Below are 19,134 nucleotides of genomic sequence, written 5' to 3'. Positions count from 1 at the left end.
ATGGTTTGCTGTTAGGCCTTCCTAAAAATTATTGAAAGTTAAATACTGTTGTACGATATATCTTTCGGCAGACTATCTTTATTTTTTGCTACATGCGCAAGCACAGGCCTTTCTACTAGTTGTAATAACAACGTCAGATGTCCTTGGTTACAAGGATGACCTAAATGTGATAAATTATTATTGTTTCACACATTCAAGAAATTTCTAGCCCTCAGCTATTAATAACGCATATGGTTGTATGTAAAGCACACGCAATATTTATTGCATGAATGCAATATAATGCATTGCTGCATGACAAATAACTTAACAAATACTGACATACTACCGTCTTTGTTCTTAATAAAAAGCTGCACCCAAAATATCTGTATTATCAGTTTTGTGATTGATTCTCATATTTTTAGCTATGTCTAGCTTTTTTGTAGGATTACAATGGATACCTTGCATGTTTGATAGTTTATTGGGAACTTAACCACTGATTACCCTGATGGTTCACTCTCTGTGGCGCTTTTGATGTCGCTATTTCAGAATCTGTGACCTCGATTGAAACGCACGTAGTGCGCATCTCCCCAGAGCATAGAGTTTACGCCACAACCAATGGTAATGCAGCGCGCTCTGACCTTCTTGACAGTGACTCTAGTAAACAAATATGAAAGTTTAAAAAGTTACTAGAATAAAAAGGATAGAGATATATCTGCTTCAACATTCCGGCTTACGTCACACACAGACGTTTTATGTTTACATTTTTATTTTGGTGTCTTTGGGGTCTATCTTCAGTTTTTTTGGTGGAACTGTTTGATGTCTTGTTTGGTAAATTTAGCGTTTATTGTTTACTCCTTGTAAAATCACATTTTATGATTGATTATTCAGGTTCTTTTCGAGGAACTTTTTGTGTTTACCGATATTCGGATTCTTCAGAGTGTACTGTTTACTTTGTATTAAATACTTTTTTGTGTCTTGACGTCGTGTGGCTATGTTTTTCGCCGGATGGAATCAAAGTTAACGAACAGCAAGTAACTATGTTAAAGCTGATTTTTACTTTCTAATTTGGTTCCATTCATAAGTTGTTAACACGCGCAAATTTTACCATTGGCGAAGTTGGGGCACAAAGACTCCTACATCGAAAAACAAGACAATGGAAAGTATTGGAAAAGACATTCTTATTACGGATAAGTTCAACTAGGCATGACTATTTTTAACTTGAAAACTGCAGCAGATTTTGTATTGTTTTCAAGTAAAAATGGTATCATTTTTAAAGTTGAAATTGCCGTGATGAAACATTTGCTTTACAAGTTAAAAAAAGTTTTTTAACACCGGTTGCATAGTGTGTTAATGTAAAAAAAATATTTAATAAAGAAAGTAGAAAAAAACATGATAAATTTACAAATCCATTCGTATCAACTAGAAAAATAGTTTCGACGAGTTTAAGTGTAAATCGGACGGATTATTTCACCGAGTGGATTATTAAGCCACGAGTGTAACGAGTGGTTTATCATCCACGAGGTGGAATAAAGCGTCCGATTTACACTCAAACGAGTGGAATACAACATTTTATTCTTCGAATTAGACTCAATCAGGCTTAAATTTGATTTAAATCTGTTAAAAATAATCTGACGTTTCGTATTCAGAAATGCCAAACAGTTGTCAAAACTTCCTCACACGGGAGAAAAACCGTAAATTTTGACAGTGTCGAAGAATAAAAATAGTTAATTTCCAACTAAAACTAAAACTTGTATATTAAAAATATATCTAAATATACAATACGCCGTTTTATACATACAGAGTGAATTAAAAGTATGGAACCAAATGTTTTTTGCTTGAACTATTTATTATTTGAAAAAACTAATTGTCGCTTGGTTCCATACTTTTTACTCACCCTGTATACTGTATATTAAAATTTACACTGCATAAATAAGTTATTATTTATGCTGATAAATAAGTTATTATTTATGCTGAAACAAACCTTTATGGAAAATAAATGAAATTAATTTATGTGGATTTGTTGCAACTGTTTTTTGAGGTGAAACAGGTCACGAAAAATTCATTTTGTTGCAAAGAACAATCTCTGTTCTAACTGGACCCTACTGGCAAGAAACTACTATTTCATGCAGAAAAAAAATCTGGAAATTGACTAAATTGCAAATGAAAAGTCCCGAAGTTAGACTTTTATTATGTAATTGATTAAGTTAAAAACTTATCATTCTTTAGTTTATCTGTACAAAATTTTGTACAATGTTAACCGCAGCTCATGCATGTAGATCTTTATTTGGTTAGATTCCCCTTCCCTTTCATGGTTTAATTAAAGCCCCGAAGGTCTAAAAGAAAACAAAACACCCGACAACGATCGCCCCTCATCAATAATATTTGTAAAGGCACATGACATGTGCCTTGTTAAGCTCAGTCATTTGTAATTAGTCTCGTTAAATTTTGATCTGCCATACGTCAACGATGTCAATATTTCACTTTCAGGCACGCGAGGTCTTCGAGATGTCCGTATCAACGTTCCCTCGGCGGTAGTTCGAGGAGATGACGCCACTCTGCAGTGCTATTACGATCTGGAGGGCGAGCAGCTTTATGCGGTCAAATGGTATTTGGGCACAACAGAATTTTACCGGTATACTCCCAAAGAGATCCCTCCAATTAAGCAGTTTTCCTCGCAGAGCGGCCTCACTGTACGTGAGGTTGACTCCAACGCCACTTCGGTGGTGCTCGAGCATGTTCCTAGGAGTATTAGTGGACGCTACAGTTGCGAAGTTTCAGCAGACGCGCCCAGTTTTTACACCGCTATCCAATCGGCATATCTGCAGGTAAAAAAATATTAAAAGGTTTCAATGAACAAAAAGTAAATTAAAAAATCTCGACTGTGCTATATTATTTACTGAAAATAGTGAAACTAATAATCTACAGATCGGGATTTAAAGAAAATGCATTCCTTTTTTTTGTCCAATGATTTATATTTTTTACTCTTTCTTATATATTTTTTTCTTTATATTTATATCATTTTTAACACTACTTTACAGTCTGATGTCTTGCTAATAATTGTCATTTGCATTGTTCTTTAAATTTTATATGAAGTCCTTTAAACACAATCACTAATACATTAATCATTAATATATTGATTTACTTATACAGGGTGTTCCGCCTAAACCCCATATTAGAAATATTGGAAGTTCGAATAATTGTATTTATTTGAAAATTGGTACATAGTCATAAACCATTAAGTTCTCCTAAATGAAAATATTTTCAAGATGGCGACACTTCCGCTTATACCGGAAGTCGGTCTCAACTTTCTTATTTTAAACGGAAAGGTATATTTTTTACTGCCGTTTTGGATTAATCGGGTTATTTTAAGGGAGTTTTTATCAGCTTTCTCTATAGTTAAATTTAGCCGTTTTTGAAATATTTGGAGTTTTTCAAATAATTTTGGATCTGCACCTACCACTTTAAAAATCGGTAACTCTGCCATTTTTTAAGACTTTGAATTCGTTTTTTTGGCGTTTGAAAGAGAAAGCTTAGATCCTTTTTCTGGTGTTTACGAATTTTGAAAAAATATATATATCCCAAAATTTTAAGGTTACTTTTGTAATAACTCAAATACTCATAACTCAATTTTTTCAAATAAAATACCCCATTTTTTATTTTTCTAAATAGAAGAGAATTTAATTGTGCATTGATCTGTATTAACATTGCCTATACCTAAATTTAATAATTTTCAAGTTATGGACTTTTTTTTAAGACTACAGAAAATTTATTACTAGTCACACCCGTTTTCACATAGTTTGCTATGGAAATCAGAAATGTCAAAATTTTCTCTAAACAAACGTCAACAGTAAATTACTATTTAAAAATAGTGCCAAAATCTGGAGAATCAAAGTTATGCAAACTTAATTATTATTGATAGGTTCTACCATGCAATCATTATTTAAAGCTAACAAGTGAGAAAAGTTTATTTTTGTTTAATGAACGACATCATAATTTTGTTACACTCTCCATAAATACAAAATAAATTAATTAAATATAAGTTTGAGTAGCTTTGATTCTCCATATTTTGGCACTATTTGTTAAATAATAAGTCACTATCGACGTTTATTGAGAAACAATTTTGACATTTTTGATTTGGATAGCAAACTATACGAAAACGGATGTGGCTAGTAATAGATTTTCAGCAGTCTTAATAAAAAATCACCATAACTTAAAAATTATTAAAATTAGGTATAGGGAATGTTAATACAGATGGATGCAGAATTAAATTCTCTTCCATTTAGTAAAATAAAAATTGGGGTATTTCATTTGGAAAAATTGAGTTATGGGTATTTGAATTATTACAAAAGTAACCTTAAAATTTTATGGTTAATTTTTTTTCAAAATTTGAAAACACCGGTAAAAGATTTAAACTTCATCTTTCAAAAGCCAAAAAAACGAATTGAAAATTTAAAAAAATAGCAGAGTTACCGAATTTTACGGTGTAAGGTGCAGATCCAAAAATTTTTGAAAAACTTTTAGGAATAGGAAAAGCTGATAAAATCTCCTTTAAAATAACCCGATTAATCCAAAAACGCAGTAAAAAAATATACCTTTCCATTTAAAATAAGAAAGTTGAGACCGACTTCCGGTATAACCGGAAGTGCCGCCATCTTGAAAATATTTTCATTTAGGAGGACTTAATGCATTTTGGCTATGTACCAATTTTCAAACAAATATGATTATTCGATTGGGGTTTAGACGGAACACTCTGTATAATTTAATAATTCCACTTGTATGGAATCTTTAGTAAAAATATCATACAAATTTTGGAAAATTTAATTCTAAGATGATGAACATCATCGCTCTTAGAAGGTTAAAAAAATATTAAATAATAATCTTGTTTCTGAATCTAGCAATACGGGGATATTATATTTTGGATAGACTTGTAGTTTTATATCAATCATCTACTCACTCAGTAGAAAAACGTGAAACTATCTCTGAAAACGAAAACTATATTTACAAATCATTGTAAAACACTTCAGCTTAATTTTTTTTTGTTTTTTCCTTATAGGTTGTAGATTTACCGCCAAGAGATCCTTACATAAGTATCAACAAAACACGTTATCATAATGGAGAAATGCTCAAAGCTACGTGCACTTCAGAACATTCAAATCCTGCAGTTAATCTTACTTGGTATGTTAATGGATTGCCTGCGGAATCTAAGTATGTGCATAATAACAGAGAGAAATCAGCTGATGGACAATATCACACGTAAGTGTTTTATCAATTACGCTAAATAGATAGGTTTTCAAACCAATAATGTTTATTTGGAACAAAGCAAATAAATGTCAAGTTACTGAACGGTTAACCTTTTATTATTTGTTATTAAGGAAAGTGAAAATGGTTGTAACAAATTAACTCGATTACATTTTTACTTTCCTTATCCTATTGTAGTCGGCTGAAATTTCACCTACCCAGATTTTTACATTTCTGGACGAATTATAGCTTCAAGACACCAAAAAAGTTGGTTTGGGCCATTGGGTCGTGTGTGTGTGTGTCAGTCTGTAAAAACCTTATCTCGAGAACGATAAGAGATAGAAACTTGAAATTTGGTATGTAATTTACTTGTAGCAAGGGGACGCAGCACGAAACAATTGGTAAAAATCGGTCGCACTATTTTCCAAATAAGTTGGATAAAGAAAGTCGTGTGATGTTCACACCAGATTTTTATTTTTTACAAATCTGGTGATTGAAGGCAGTATTCATTCTTCAAGCTGAATAGCAATGTAGTAGTTATTAAAGAGTTTGCTCAAGTTTTCCTTATACCGGGTGAATAAAAATTATGAAACCGCATATTTTAATTAATTTACGAACCCATCATGGCAATTTTTTTAATTAAAAATTATGATTTAATAATAACCTCTAATTAAATAATAATATATTATAATACAGGTTTGTAAGCAAGAAAAAATTGTTTTTTATTATACCTGCATCATAATCCTAAATTAAAACACGCTGCAGCGTGCGTAATTTGGCCTTTATACCACGCTGAAATTTTAAAGTTGTCTAGGTAACAAGAAATAGTGAAATGTCTGGACCAATTACAACGTGAAAAAATGTGCTTAACAACGTAAACTAGTAACCGTCTCTACGAAAACGATTCACAAACAAGCTTTGATAATTTTATTGTGTAAATTCACAATTTTTCAATGCTCATAAAAGATCGTAAATGGGCAGGTATAATAAAAAATAGCGTATAATACTCGTTTATAATTGCCTTTAAAATTCTTTAAGGCTTGCTTATAAACTAGTACTATCATATACTATTTTAACTAGTATTTTTTTTTCAATAAATTGTTAAAGTTGCATTCCGAGCTCATCACAAAGATTTTCGGAACTTAACCGAACTGGTCGCTTCATGCATTTGCTCATAGGATGGATCTGCTTTTTTGTGTAGGTATTTAGGGGTGATTTCGGATTGATTAAAAATGGAAAAAAGTGAGTTCTTATTGGATTTTTTTATACATCCGGAATCACTCCCTTAATTAGTACCTGCACAAAAAAACGTGGTCTCGTACGTTCAAACGACTACATCGGTTACATTCGAAAAATCTTCGTGATGAACTCAGAAAGCAACTTTATAAATTTATTTAAAAAAACTACTCGATAAAAATTAATTTTATTTAATTAGAGGTAATTTTTAGCTTATAGATTTTAATTTAAAAAAATATCTTAGTTGGTGTTTCTGACCTATTTAACTTCAAAAAGCGCAGTTGCGACGTTGCAAGGGAGTCGATGGTTATGGCATAGGTTTTCTAAATATTTTGGGCACCATAAGACACAAATTGATATTTTTCCAACAGCTATCTTTTAATGTTGCAAGATCTGCCGTTACCGCCAACTAACATTTACAAAAAATCCACATATATCCACAACGCAAAGTAAACAATTAAACTTTAATAAATGTGAGATGAAAACGATGTCATAGTTTAGTTGACTTTTTAATAAATTATGCACATACCTACATTTTTAGTCGCAGAGTGTTTTTGGGTGTTGGAATGATTTTTAATTTTTAATGTGTGTTCGATGTGAGTATTTCAAGGTAATGTATTTTTTATTCATGCATTTCTTTTTTTGAAACTCACTGCTTTGTGTAAAGTTAAGAAAATCATGCTACATTTATTTAAAGGCTGCTAAATACATAATGTATAAACACGGATGAGTTGGGCGAAAACGTGATGGTCATTAAATAATGCAAAGTGAAAGACACATAGGATTTAAGGCGACATTTAGGTAAAAGGATGCTACAAATATATTGACTTTTCTACATTAAAAGATTTTTCTCCTTTCCAAGGAATTATGGGAAAAATTTATTTTTACATAGTTATAGACTTTTTGTGAAGGGATTTTTGGAATAATATGAGCTTGTTTTAATTAGAGAAACGTTAATTAACACATTGCACATTGATACACATTACAGGAGGAAAGTCTATGGAGCAATATATGAACCTCAAAAATGAGCTATAAAATGATGTTAATTTAAATAATAACTCGTGTCCTATCTCTAATGATTAAAATTTGGAAATGACATCAACTTTATTATGTTAAACGGAACACCCTATATATTTTACCACTTTTGGATTTTCTGTTTAATTGTCTTTTAAAAGGTTTTAGTACCATATGCCTGAAACCAACCGTTCGTGAGATATTCGCCAAATAATGCATTTATTAAAGTAGGAGTGGAAAACAATATCAATTAATGTTGACAAATATTATTACTTTGCATTTTTTCTTAATGTTTTTATACCTTTTGGTGTTAATCATGAATGAACATGGAAAAAAGTTGAAAATTTCTAACTATAAAAATTTTGATATTATGGAGGTTTAAATTACCACTTTGACTCTATTTATTTCTGTAGGAAAAACTGTTTTACATGTTTTTTTTTGCTGCAGACTATTAGAAGAGGAAACAAAGAAACTGTGTTCTGAATTGTAACTATCTTAACGTTATTTGTAGCTTTTGTCCTTTATTGAATAATTATTAAAAAACATATACAAGATCATCGCTAACAATAAATAAACATAAAAAAGTTAAATGTCAAAATTTTTTGAAGATTTTTTTGGCATTTTTCTCTGGGGCGCGAATTATAAACTATTCTGTATGCATGTGGACCAATTAATAATTCGAAAAACGTACATATGGCTCTCTCTTTTCAACATTTGTAAACAGCCTTGATGCTCTGTCCTTACGTATTTGCCTAAGGTCGGTCACGCTATTTACGAGTATCTATCTCACTTTAACAAATGCGATTAAAGTAACACAGAGCTAGTGACGTACGTCAAAAGTGTGTCTTACCGTCACGTAGGTCATTTGAGATTTCATTTTTGATGGAGAAAACTGTTTTGAAGCTACTATTTATACCCTCTGTATCATTATAATTCAAATTCTACTAAACCTTAATGCCAGGGAGAACCTTTAATTTGACTTAAAGACCTAAGTACAAGAGCGTAATTAGAACATGCAATAAAAATACAGTATGATGAAAAAAAGGCGCCCGTGTTAACCCACACGTTATAAGTGATCTTTTATTAAAGACGAATTCGAAGACCAAAATTGAATTTGTGCTCTTATCAGTAAGATATAGACTTTCCTTTTTAGAAAAGAGAAATCTATATAATTAATAGTTTTAAAATAATTTCATTGTTAAAGTCTAGATTTTGATATAGTTGACGGTGTTCATTTTTATTTCAACAAAAGACCGACGTTTATGTACTCAATCAACAGTATTATTTTCATTTAAAGTTTGTAAGGGTCATAAATTTATGCGAATCGAATCACTCTGTAACATACACAAGGTGAACAAAACATTTAGAACCAAACATTTCTTGCTCTACTTTATTATTTTTCAGCTATTTAAAAAAAAAAGTATATTTATGTAGTTTGAGTCATAGAAACACTTGGTTGCATACTTTATGTTAAGCCTGTATACATTTACTCATTAAAAAATTGTACCGCTATTAGCGCCGAAGAATTGAGAGCAATATAAAAGGTTAATTATGGCGAAAGCTTTCTCTCATTTGGCGTTGAAAGACTCACAGGGCGTCGAATATTGGAAACAATAACAGCATTACGTTGCACGTTTCCATCAAGCGATGGGAAAACCAATTTGTAACACGCCAATGGAATAACAGTACAGTACCAGAAAATCATGATTTATAATTTATAATCCACGTTGCCATCATTGTCAATCATTTTATAGTATGAGACTTAAGGACAAGAGGCGCATGTTTTTCTGGTCTCTCACTCTCATTTGCTTCTTTGTTTCATAAGGATAATGCACAAGTTTTCAAGCTCTAAAATTTATTTATCGGTTTGTTAATGTGTATCAGATCGAAGAAAAAGTTGAGAAGGAACAATACCTGTGAAGAAGTTTTAGAGAAGTCGGTTCATCAGGAATTTCCAGAATGTTTCAAAATAATTTTTGATAATTGTTGATAATAATTAACGATTCTGTCTCATTATACTCGTGTACAACCTCTTTAGCGAGAAAAATACCGGAAACTATCAGGTTATGGCACCCACATCACGAAAATTAATAATGTCAAACGCAAAATTACAGTGGACCAGCTATTTTTTAAAATTCTGGGCAAATTGGTATTATTTTCGTAACCTAGCAACGGATATAATTTTTCAATCACACCTTGAGGTGCCCTTCTGGGATTGGTGGACTTAAGAGTCTAATAACTTTCTTATGCAAGCAAAAATTACTTCTTCGGCTGCACTTTTTGGCGACCTATTGCCGCCGGCATTTGACATTTTTCTCTGGGGCGTGAGTTCTGGCGCACCTGTATATTACAAACCGAGCAAGGATGCAATAACAAGAAATAGGATGTTCCATTTGAACTTTTTAAGGTATTTAACTTTTAATATACTTCTACATTTTTTATCTTTCTAAATGCAATAGTTGAATTTTTTAACTGTAGTTTTTGTGTAATAAATTTTTAAAAAGAGTATGTTTTTGTCAAAAAAAATCAACTTATTTCAAAAATTAATCAAAATCGACCAATAAATATTTAGCTTTTAGTATAATTAAAAGCTACATCCAGAAATGCCAAGAAACATATGGTGTTTTATTTAAAAAACACAAGTTTGTATTGTTTTAATTAGCGTGTCTTCACTTTAAGTTTGTGCCAAAGCAAATAATGGTTAAAAAATTGGTCAAATTCATGGTTATTACGTTTGCGAACACTATTTATGCTACGCAATTATGGTGTTCATAAAGCGACGACCATTCATAATAACATTCGACAATTTTTGACTACTTGTTGTATTATAACTGACTATTGAATTCGCTTTTCTTTTTTAAAATATTAACCCATAAAAAAGCAGATATTTACTTTCGTATGATAGCTACAGCAAATTCCAGCGAACATTCCACTGGTGGTAAAGCAACTTGCCATTTGATTCATTGAATACCACGAGTAGTCGTAGTTGACTACGTATTGAATTCAAGAGACTATTCAATGAACCAAATGGCAAATTTTCGTTAAACATGATTTCATTTTTATAGCAACCGGTAAAAAAATCAAGTTAGTTCACTGCAACCACTCGTGGAATATTTGCTTAAATTTGTTGTTGCTAAGATGCGAAAGTAAATATCTGCTATTTTATTGGTTAATATTTGAAAAAAAGAGAAGTCAATTAAATAGTCTATAGTACACTAACCGCCAAAATTATCGCATCACATGGGAAAAGTGATTTTTTATTGAAATAACGCTTAAAAAAATAAATGCATCAAAAATTAATTAATTAACTAATTAACGTTAAGTTAAACTAAAATTACGACTTAAACTTCAACAATTAAACTACAATTTAATGATTGTCAAAAGAAACAAAAAAGCGAATTCCTTGCGGATCAGTAGCTTAGATAATAGAATAGATAGATAATAGAATAGATAGAATCTCAGTTTTTTTATTGTTGTCTCTCTGAAATTAGCGGCGATTTTGATAATTTGACATTTATTCAGTAAACAATGAATCTACACCAATTATTTTTGAAAAATGTATAGTCGACTGAGTTTCTTGATAATCCTACTATTCTATATCATTAATTTTAGTACTATTTTCAGAACCATTTAGCCATTTTAAATCTTAAAATTTAAGTGATGCCATAATTATTATGCCGGTCAGTGTAATTATGCTCAACGATATACATTGCTATGAATTTCAAAACTTTCAGTGTCAGATCTCTTGTTTTGTTCAGATTTCACTGTTTTTGATTCATACTTTTCGGTCGTGGAGAAAATACAGTCTGTTACTCGGTTAGAAAAAATTAGATCTACATGTGGTTTCTCACACTCGCTGACGCTCGCGTTCGGAATCTTCCACTCGTATCGAATTTTCATTCTAACCTTGTTACAGAATATACTGTTCTAGTATCTACAATAATAACTGTGATGATATCAGTGATGAACAGATTTGCGATAGTATTGTGAATTGTTATAAATTCTGTGCTAACAATAACTGCTCATGTCTGTGATAAACTTAATTGTTATAATGTTAACAATGGTTAATAATTATAGAGGGTGTTTTGTAAATGGAAAATGCCAAGTAAAATAAGATACCAGGAATATGAAAAAAATGTTAAAAAAAATTCTATCTAAGAAAGTTATGAGAGTGTAAACTTTGCACTTTTACTCTATTTATTTCTGTTGTAAAAATAATTTTCCATGTTCTTTTGCTACAACAGACTGAGGAAACAATGAAGCTTTATCTTAAATTGTAACTATGTTCAACGTTATTTGTAGCTTTTATTGACAAAGTTTTTGTACCTTTAATGAATATTTAAATAGGCATAAAAATATGTCAAATGTCAAAAAATAAATGTCAAAATTGATAGAATTGTTTAAACATTTTTTTAATTTTTCTGGTATACTCTTTTTCATATTGATATGCATCAAGTAGGTTGCAGAAGTCTGAATGAATCTTTAATTTAAAGGCCGATTTACACAAAAAGTGTCATTAATGTCATTCACAACAAATTTAGTTACATCAATAATGACAAAAATCTTTATGTTTGCTATCCTATGTTAATTGCTTTGTTAATTTTAATTATTTTTTGCTACATGGGGTACACATTTATTTGAAAAAATAATTTTAAGGGAAGACTGAGGTTAAGATTGTTTGGATTTTTGCATTAAAATGATCCCTTTGAACGACTACTTCGATGCACATTAATATGAAAACAAGTATATCTTATCTTACTTGGCATTTTTCTTTTTTTTTTTTTGGTTTATTTACAAAACACCCTGTAATGTAAATTTTAAATCAACTGTTGTATTGGATGTTGGAACTATTTTTCGTTGGGATTTCTGTGTTTGAGTTTTAAATATCTCATTTTCTACGTACTGATTGGTTTACCGTGGAACGCTATTGGAATAACTATGTGATACAAGTTATATCCACTACAATCTAAACCGCATCCCTCCAACAAAAAACGCACATATAGGGAGATTTCATTAGTGACGTAACTACCGGCGAGTCCCAATTACCGTAACCACAAAATAAATCCGTTCGTTAGTCGGACCGAAAACGCAATTTAAACGTCCCGTCGATTTGTAGAGCGTCCAAACGCCTTCCGAATACGAAATTGTATAGTGAGTGCGTTTGTTTTTTGTGTTTCAGGTCCCACTCAGTGTTGAGGATGAAGATTACCAAGCAGTCGTTTGTAAAGCACCGCTTGAAAATACGTTGCGTGGCTAGAATGTACGATATTTATTACAAGAGCCATGAGAAAAGTGTCGAGTCGGAAAGAAAAAGGCACCATCATTATTTTGTTACGACTACGGAGCCGCCCGTTCAGTGGGAGCTGGTGGAGACGCTTGGAGCAAATCCAGAAGTTAGATGTAAGTATTTAGTAAAAGATTAGCAATTCAATTTGTACATACGAAAAAGTATACACCCATTGTTAGGTTCTGAACCTACTTCACACACATTCGGACACGAAATTTCAAATAAAAAATAAATTTTACCAATCTAGTCTTCAAATATACATATTTCAGAACACATGAAACGTTACTGACTTGGTGACGTTTCTCAACGTTAACAATTGTTATGATTATTACAATTGTTATAATGTGATCGTTATTACAGCGTCAAACAAAAACAAACATTTTTCTTCTTTATTAAGTAATACACAAAAAGGAAAGAAGAGATGATTCAAAACTCTCGTCTAATAATACAAAGTGATCCACAATGAATGAATCTGTTGGCAATCCTGACCCTAATTTTTAAATGTTACCTTTGGAATACGCTTTTGAATAACAACAATTCAACAATCTTGAGGGGTTGTACGACAAGTATTTGTTAAGCAAAACCATATTCGGTTGCAGTGTTTCAAGTTATTAAGAAAAATACTTTTAAATCTGTTACCAACAGACTCAGTCTTTCTGACTCTTTCGTATTAAATGATACATGTCAAAAAATTCATCAACTTTCTAAATTATACAGGTGCGCCAGAACTCGCGCCCCAGAGAAAAATAAGGTAAGATACCAGGAACATGGAAAAAATGTTAAAAAAATATTATCTATAAAAATTTCGAAGTTATGAGGGTTAAAATTTTGCATTTTGACTCTATTAATTTCTGTTAGAAAAATAATTTTACAAGTTTTTTTGCTATAGGATATTAAAAGAGGAAACAAGGAAGATGTATCTTAAATTGTAACTCTGTTCAATGTTATTTGTGGCTTTTATTGGCAACAATTTTGTCCCTTTAATAAATAATTGTAAAAAAACATATACAATATCATCAGTATCATTAAATAGATATAAAAAAATGTCAAATGCCAAAAAATAAATGTCAAAATTTTTTGACAGATAGAATTTTTTAAACATTTTTTTCATGTTCCTGATATATTACCTTACTTGAAAATTTTCTCTGGGGCGCGAGTTCTGGCGCACCTGTATATTTTATTTTTTATCCAATTTAAACGTATTTATCATTATCTGGAATATACAGTGAGGATTTTATTTCGCTAAACATGAAAAATTGTGTTCAATTAAAAAAAATCATGTCAATGCATTGCAAACAATTATTACAACATATCCATGCAACCCTAGCGGCAATGTTTGCAAGGTTTGCAACAAATAATGCGTGACAACAACTCATATTCAAAAAGTGAACATTGAAACACATGTTCAGCGAAATAAAATTCCCAATGTGTGTACAGGGTGCTGCATTTTGGATGTCCGAATAGGGAATCTCCGAAACTAAGAGGTTTAGCCAAAAACGAGTAATACATTCTGGGGCTTATTTTTTGAGGAAATAATATTGGTTAAAACCGCATCCCGCTATCGTCTTTTGTTTTCGACTTATAGACACAAATTGCCATATTAGCGAAATCTAAAAAAAATCATATCTTCCTTATTATAGAAGACACAGATTTGAAGTAAGTAAGTAAGTAAGTTATAAGGCATTTTTTACGTAGAATGTAGTTAACATTTTTTTTAGTTTTTTTGTTTAGTCGTAATAAAATAAACTTGTATTTTTTTAAATGGGAATCATAGATGGCTATGTCATTTTTAAAAAGCTAGTTTTTTTCTTATCTAAAAAATATATATTTGTAACAAATTATTATTATACATTTTTAGCAAAAAATTATCTTTGATTTTTGTTCGCAGTTGGCCATGAAAAAATGTTGCATCTTCAACTAAAGGGATTTAAACTATATTATTCAACCAGTGTTACTAATGAAAGAGTTTTCTAAGTACTAAACAATGAAAAAAATGCAAAATAAGTCGTAAATCAACTTATTGGCGACTAATAACATCTCTTTGTTTTTAAACAAGCTAACATTACTATTGTAACTTCTAGTGATACATAGAGTGTTGTAAAAAAGCCGCTTTAATTCTTCAATAAAATATATTTTATATGACACAAAATTGACGATATCACTATTCAAATACTCAAATTCCGTCTATGTGAAACGTTATCCTACCTCCATCAGACCATCCAAAAAAATGTTTTTTCTAATTGTGTTGACTGTTGCACATTTGTTTCCCCTATTTTTAGATTTTTTAAAAATATGTATTAATTTTGTTCTGAGGCGCTCGCATATTTGTTCAATACCTCTAACGTATCGTATATTTATAATTTATAATTTTAATTAATTTAATAATTTTATAATTTTATCTATTTTTCAATCTATTTTACAGTTCACAAAGTCTTATTGATTATTATTTGCACATTTGGAGTGAAATAGTTTTCCCATGGCCAACTATTATCAAACAAAATATATATTTCATTTTTTAAGTATAATTTTATATAAAAAAATATTCTGTTACAAATATATATTTTTAGATCAGAAAAAAATTAGCTTTTCAAATTTGCCATAGCCGCCTTTGATTTCCATTTACAAAAATACAAGTTTATCTTATTACGGCTAAACCAATAACTGAAAAAAAATGTTAATTACATTATAAAATTCTACGTAAAAAAGTGCATGTCTTTATTTCAAGTCTGTGTCTTCTATAATAACAAAGATATGATTTTTTTTGGATTTCGCTAAAATGTCCATTTTTGTCTATTCATTAATAATAATTATTATAATTAAACGTGTGTAGGTACCTCCATTTATGTCTCACTAATTGATCCATGATGATTTCCATTTGAGATCTATTACGAATTATACCCTAGACATTAGGGGTTGTCACAATTTATTTTCCAGGAAACTTTACTTGTTTTCCAGGATTTTGTGTATTCATACGCTACTTCACTTGATAATTGTCAATTTTTTTCATATTCAATGTCTGTGGCTTTTGGCCGACTTAAAAGTTTCTCGGGCCGCAGGCCCTCGCCCTTGAAAACCAGTCTCCCTAGGAGGCCACAAACATCCGATAATGCCCTTAGTACATAAATAACTATCATCATCTATTAAGTTCGTTTAATGTGACACATTTATAGATAATTATAGAGGCCATAATATTACAAGATCTCAACGTTATCTTGGTTACTCATAATATTTTCGTTACAAACATAACAGGATAGATACAAACTCATAATACAAGGTGTCTCAAATTAGGGCATTCCGAGTTCAAAGCATTGTAGGCAGGGCCGAGTGAAGCCAAATGTGCAGACCCCAAACATTGCCCCCCTTCACAGTGATGAAATTTGTAATTAGAAGTGTGGCCGAACTGGTCACGCGATTTTTAGACAAGGATGACATATGCGGGCCATTCGTTCCCGAAAGTCCGCCTAATAAAGTACACCTGAGGTGGTTACTTCAGCAATTTTATATTGTTCAAATACATGTTTAGATATACATTTTGAAATGGGACGAAAATGTTGTGAGTCCAGTTTTAAAAGTGGCTATACTAAGAATAATGAAAAATTATTTTTATTTCCGATACCTACCACGGGAAATGTTGCCTTATCGTATAATTCCGAAAAGACTGTATTTTCGCTGCAAATCATGTGTGTAATAGTATATTACATAACGAGCACGGAAAGTGATAAATAACGCACAATCGGGAAAGTTGCGCACGAGGCGTTAGACACTTTCCTGCAAGTTTTGTACACTATTTTTCCTACGACCATAAATCATTTTTTCCTTACGAACATATTTTTTTTCACAACAATTAATTTTTTCTATAATGGATACAAAAATACGTTGAATAACGATATATTTTTTATAATGGATACAGAAAAATACGTTAAATGAAAAAATACAAAACATTCGAGTGTGAATTGTGCGTTAGATTTCTAACACACTGTACGAAAACAAATCGCACAGGTTTTCGACCTCGTACGATATTGCCAATTTTCGCGCATATGTAATTGTGCGTTATGATCTAGTTTCGTTTATAGTCGTAGGAAAAAAACATTTCACAGCAAAACATATTATTCGTGAAATAAAAAATGGCTGTTATACGGTAAATCTAAAGAATAATAGAATATTAATTAAAATTATAGCTACCATAAAACATAATTTTTCTAGATTGAAAAGCTTATCCAAATTTTGTCAAATTTTATCTCAAAAAGCCAAAATTAGAAGAAGAAGCAGTACTAACTATTTTTCCAGATTGTCCAGGATATTATTAAATTTGAACCACAAGTTAAACAAAGCAGAAAAGCAAAAAGAATTGAAGAAGCAACCTCTCAAGATTGTTAAATTGTTGTTAATCAGAAGCATACTGTTGTGGTTTCCTTTAAAAATTAAAGTCAGGATTGCTAACAGATTCATTCATTCTTGAACACTTTGTATATTGTAATCTTACATACACTGGCGTACATGTAATTTGGGACGATTTGTCATTCGACTGCCTTAGGCAACCTCTCTTTCGGTTTTTGTAATTTTTATTCTGATACGTAGCTGGAGAAAAAATGACAACAAATCAAAATAATGCACACTAAAACTTTTCAAATTATTTTTTTTCCACAAAAATAAATAAGGTTAAACTACAAACTTTAGACCCCCATAATTTTAAAATTTTTATAGATAGAGTTTTTATTATTTTTTTTGTTATATTCTTGGTATCTTTTAATCTTCCTAACTTTTTGTCTGAGGCGCGAGTTCTGAAACAACCTGTATAAACAACGATTTTTTCACAGCTGCTAAATAATGTTATTCAACAAGAATTTGAGAATTTCAATTACAATACCCAACTTTATTACATGAAACCCAGAAAACAAAACCACAAACACGGTCATTACAATTACGAAAATACGACTTTCCCAATTAGCTATCCCTTTGTTTGTTTCAACATTCGCGTTGGTTCAACGAACCCTAAAACATTACAATCATACAAAGCAAATTAACTAAAACACAGTCACGGCAAATGGGAAAAATCAACTATCATTCCAAATGAAGTTAGTATACCTAGGTAAAAAGACATTTAAGAATAAATATTTGATTCGTTATTATTTTCAGATTCAAAGTAAGTAAAGGCGATAATTTTTTTTATAGATTTAAATGAAGACGAATTCGGATTTATCGGATTTTGAACTGATTTCAAATTAATTAGATACACAAATTTGTTGCCAATTTTTATAACAGCTGCTTGTATCCTCCATATTGTCACAGAGTAATAATAGTATAATAGTTACAAGGTAGTAGTACAATACAAGCGAGTTGGTAAATATGGCATTACCCCGAGTGCTTACGATCGAAAGGCGCCACCCTCGAGATCGGATAAAGCACAAGGGGTAATGCCATTACCCCCGAGGTTTGTATACGATTTTATTCACAATCACATTATTTTCAGTAAAAAATTTGAGTAAAATAAAATTCTAACAAAGTTAAGGTCCAAACCTGGTAGGCCATCCAAATGGCGTTTGATTTTTGACATTTCAGAAATGTCAAAGAAAATATTGAAATAATGTGTGAATCTCATTTGAAATCGTCGAAATGGAACAGTGTACTCCCCCAGAAGTAAGAGAAACTGCTACAAAAGCAATTGAATACTAATTTAGCAAAATATTATGTCTAACTAGAATTTGTAAGAAAAAATTCTCGGTATTTTTGTAATTTTAAGGTTGGCTGTCCTGCATATTACCGCCCATGAGAAATATTATGTATTATTACTCCTCATGAGATCTAATGATGTGTTTCCCACCCTTTAGAAGGTTAATAATCGGCATATTACCTTAGTGATTGTGAATAAAAGGGTTTTTACTGGCGATAAGATGGTATGTGACTGGGCGTAGGAGGGTGATGATTGGCGAGCCTGTCACCTCCTTAGGCAGTATAACCTGTATACCTTACGTGTCTCATTGAATGTTATAGTTGTTTCTCACTTGTAAATAACTATTATGAACATTAAAAATTCTAGAAGTTCTGACACTTGGAAAAAATAAGTCTGACATATGAAAAATCATATGTGCTTTATACAGAGTGAGTCATCGAAGAATACGACCTTGACGAACCTGAAACGCAACCCATTATACAATTGTCGTTGATACCTAGATTCTATAAACTAAATTAATTCTAGTTTTGGGCATCCCTAATTTGTTTAGAAATGTCAGAAAATTATTAATCAATTATTATATTTGTCAAACTTTATTACCTATTAATATTTGTTTAATGAAAGCAGTGCTCTTCACGTTTATACAGGCTATATTTTGAAAAACGCCCCAAGCCATAACTCCATTATTTTTAAAGTTATCACAATTCTT

At 31.0% G+C, this 19,134-nt stretch overlaps 1 protein-coding gene and 1 long non-coding RNA gene across 3 annotated transcripts in view; one reads left to right on the top strand and one right to left on the bottom strand.

Annotated features, from left to right (window-relative positions):
• LOC123004020 (basal cell adhesion molecule-like) overlaps nucleotides 1-19,134 on the top strand; it is a 167,949-nt gene that overhangs the window by 146,117 nt on the left and 2,698 nt on the right. Inside the window, exons 1-4 of one of the 2 annotated variants that reach the window (XM_044397120.1) lie at nucleotides 710-807; nucleotides 2,467-2,804; nucleotides 5,033-5,232; nucleotides 12,647-12,867. In XM_044397120.1, coding sequence (XP_044253055.1) covers nucleotides 732-807; nucleotides 2,467-2,804; nucleotides 5,033-5,232; nucleotides 12,647-12,867 — 835 coding nt within the window. In that variant the 5' untranslated portion in view covers nucleotides 710-731. Of the gene's footprint in view, nucleotides 1-709; nucleotides 808-2,466; nucleotides 2,805-5,032; nucleotides 5,233-12,646; nucleotides 12,868-19,134 lie in introns of those variants that run through there. The other variant, XM_044397121.1, reaches the window with a different exon arrangement.
• Nucleotides 1,897-19,134, bottom strand: part of LOC123004022 — a 33,396-nt gene continuing 16,158 nt past the window's right edge. Inside the window, exons 2-3 of the long non-coding RNA XR_006412669.1 lie at nucleotides 2,610-2,798; nucleotides 1,897-2,552 (exon numbers count right to left, since the gene is read on the bottom strand). This is a non-coding gene — a long non-coding RNA (uncharacterized LOC123004022). The remainder of the gene's footprint in view (nucleotides 2,553-2,609; nucleotides 2,799-19,134) is intronic.

Source organism: Tribolium madens, unplaced genomic scaffold, assembly GCF_015345945.1.
Source record: "Tribolium madens isolate multiple individuals breed KSU strain unplaced genomic scaffold, Tmad_KSU_1.1 Scaffold_1;HRSCAF=32;Tcas5.2_LG8, whole genome shotgun sequence".
Classification (NCBI taxonomy): Eukaryota; Metazoa; Arthropoda; class Insecta; order Coleoptera; family Tenebrionidae; genus Tribolium; species Tribolium madens.
This window is presented reverse-complemented; position numbering and strand designations above follow the sequence as displayed.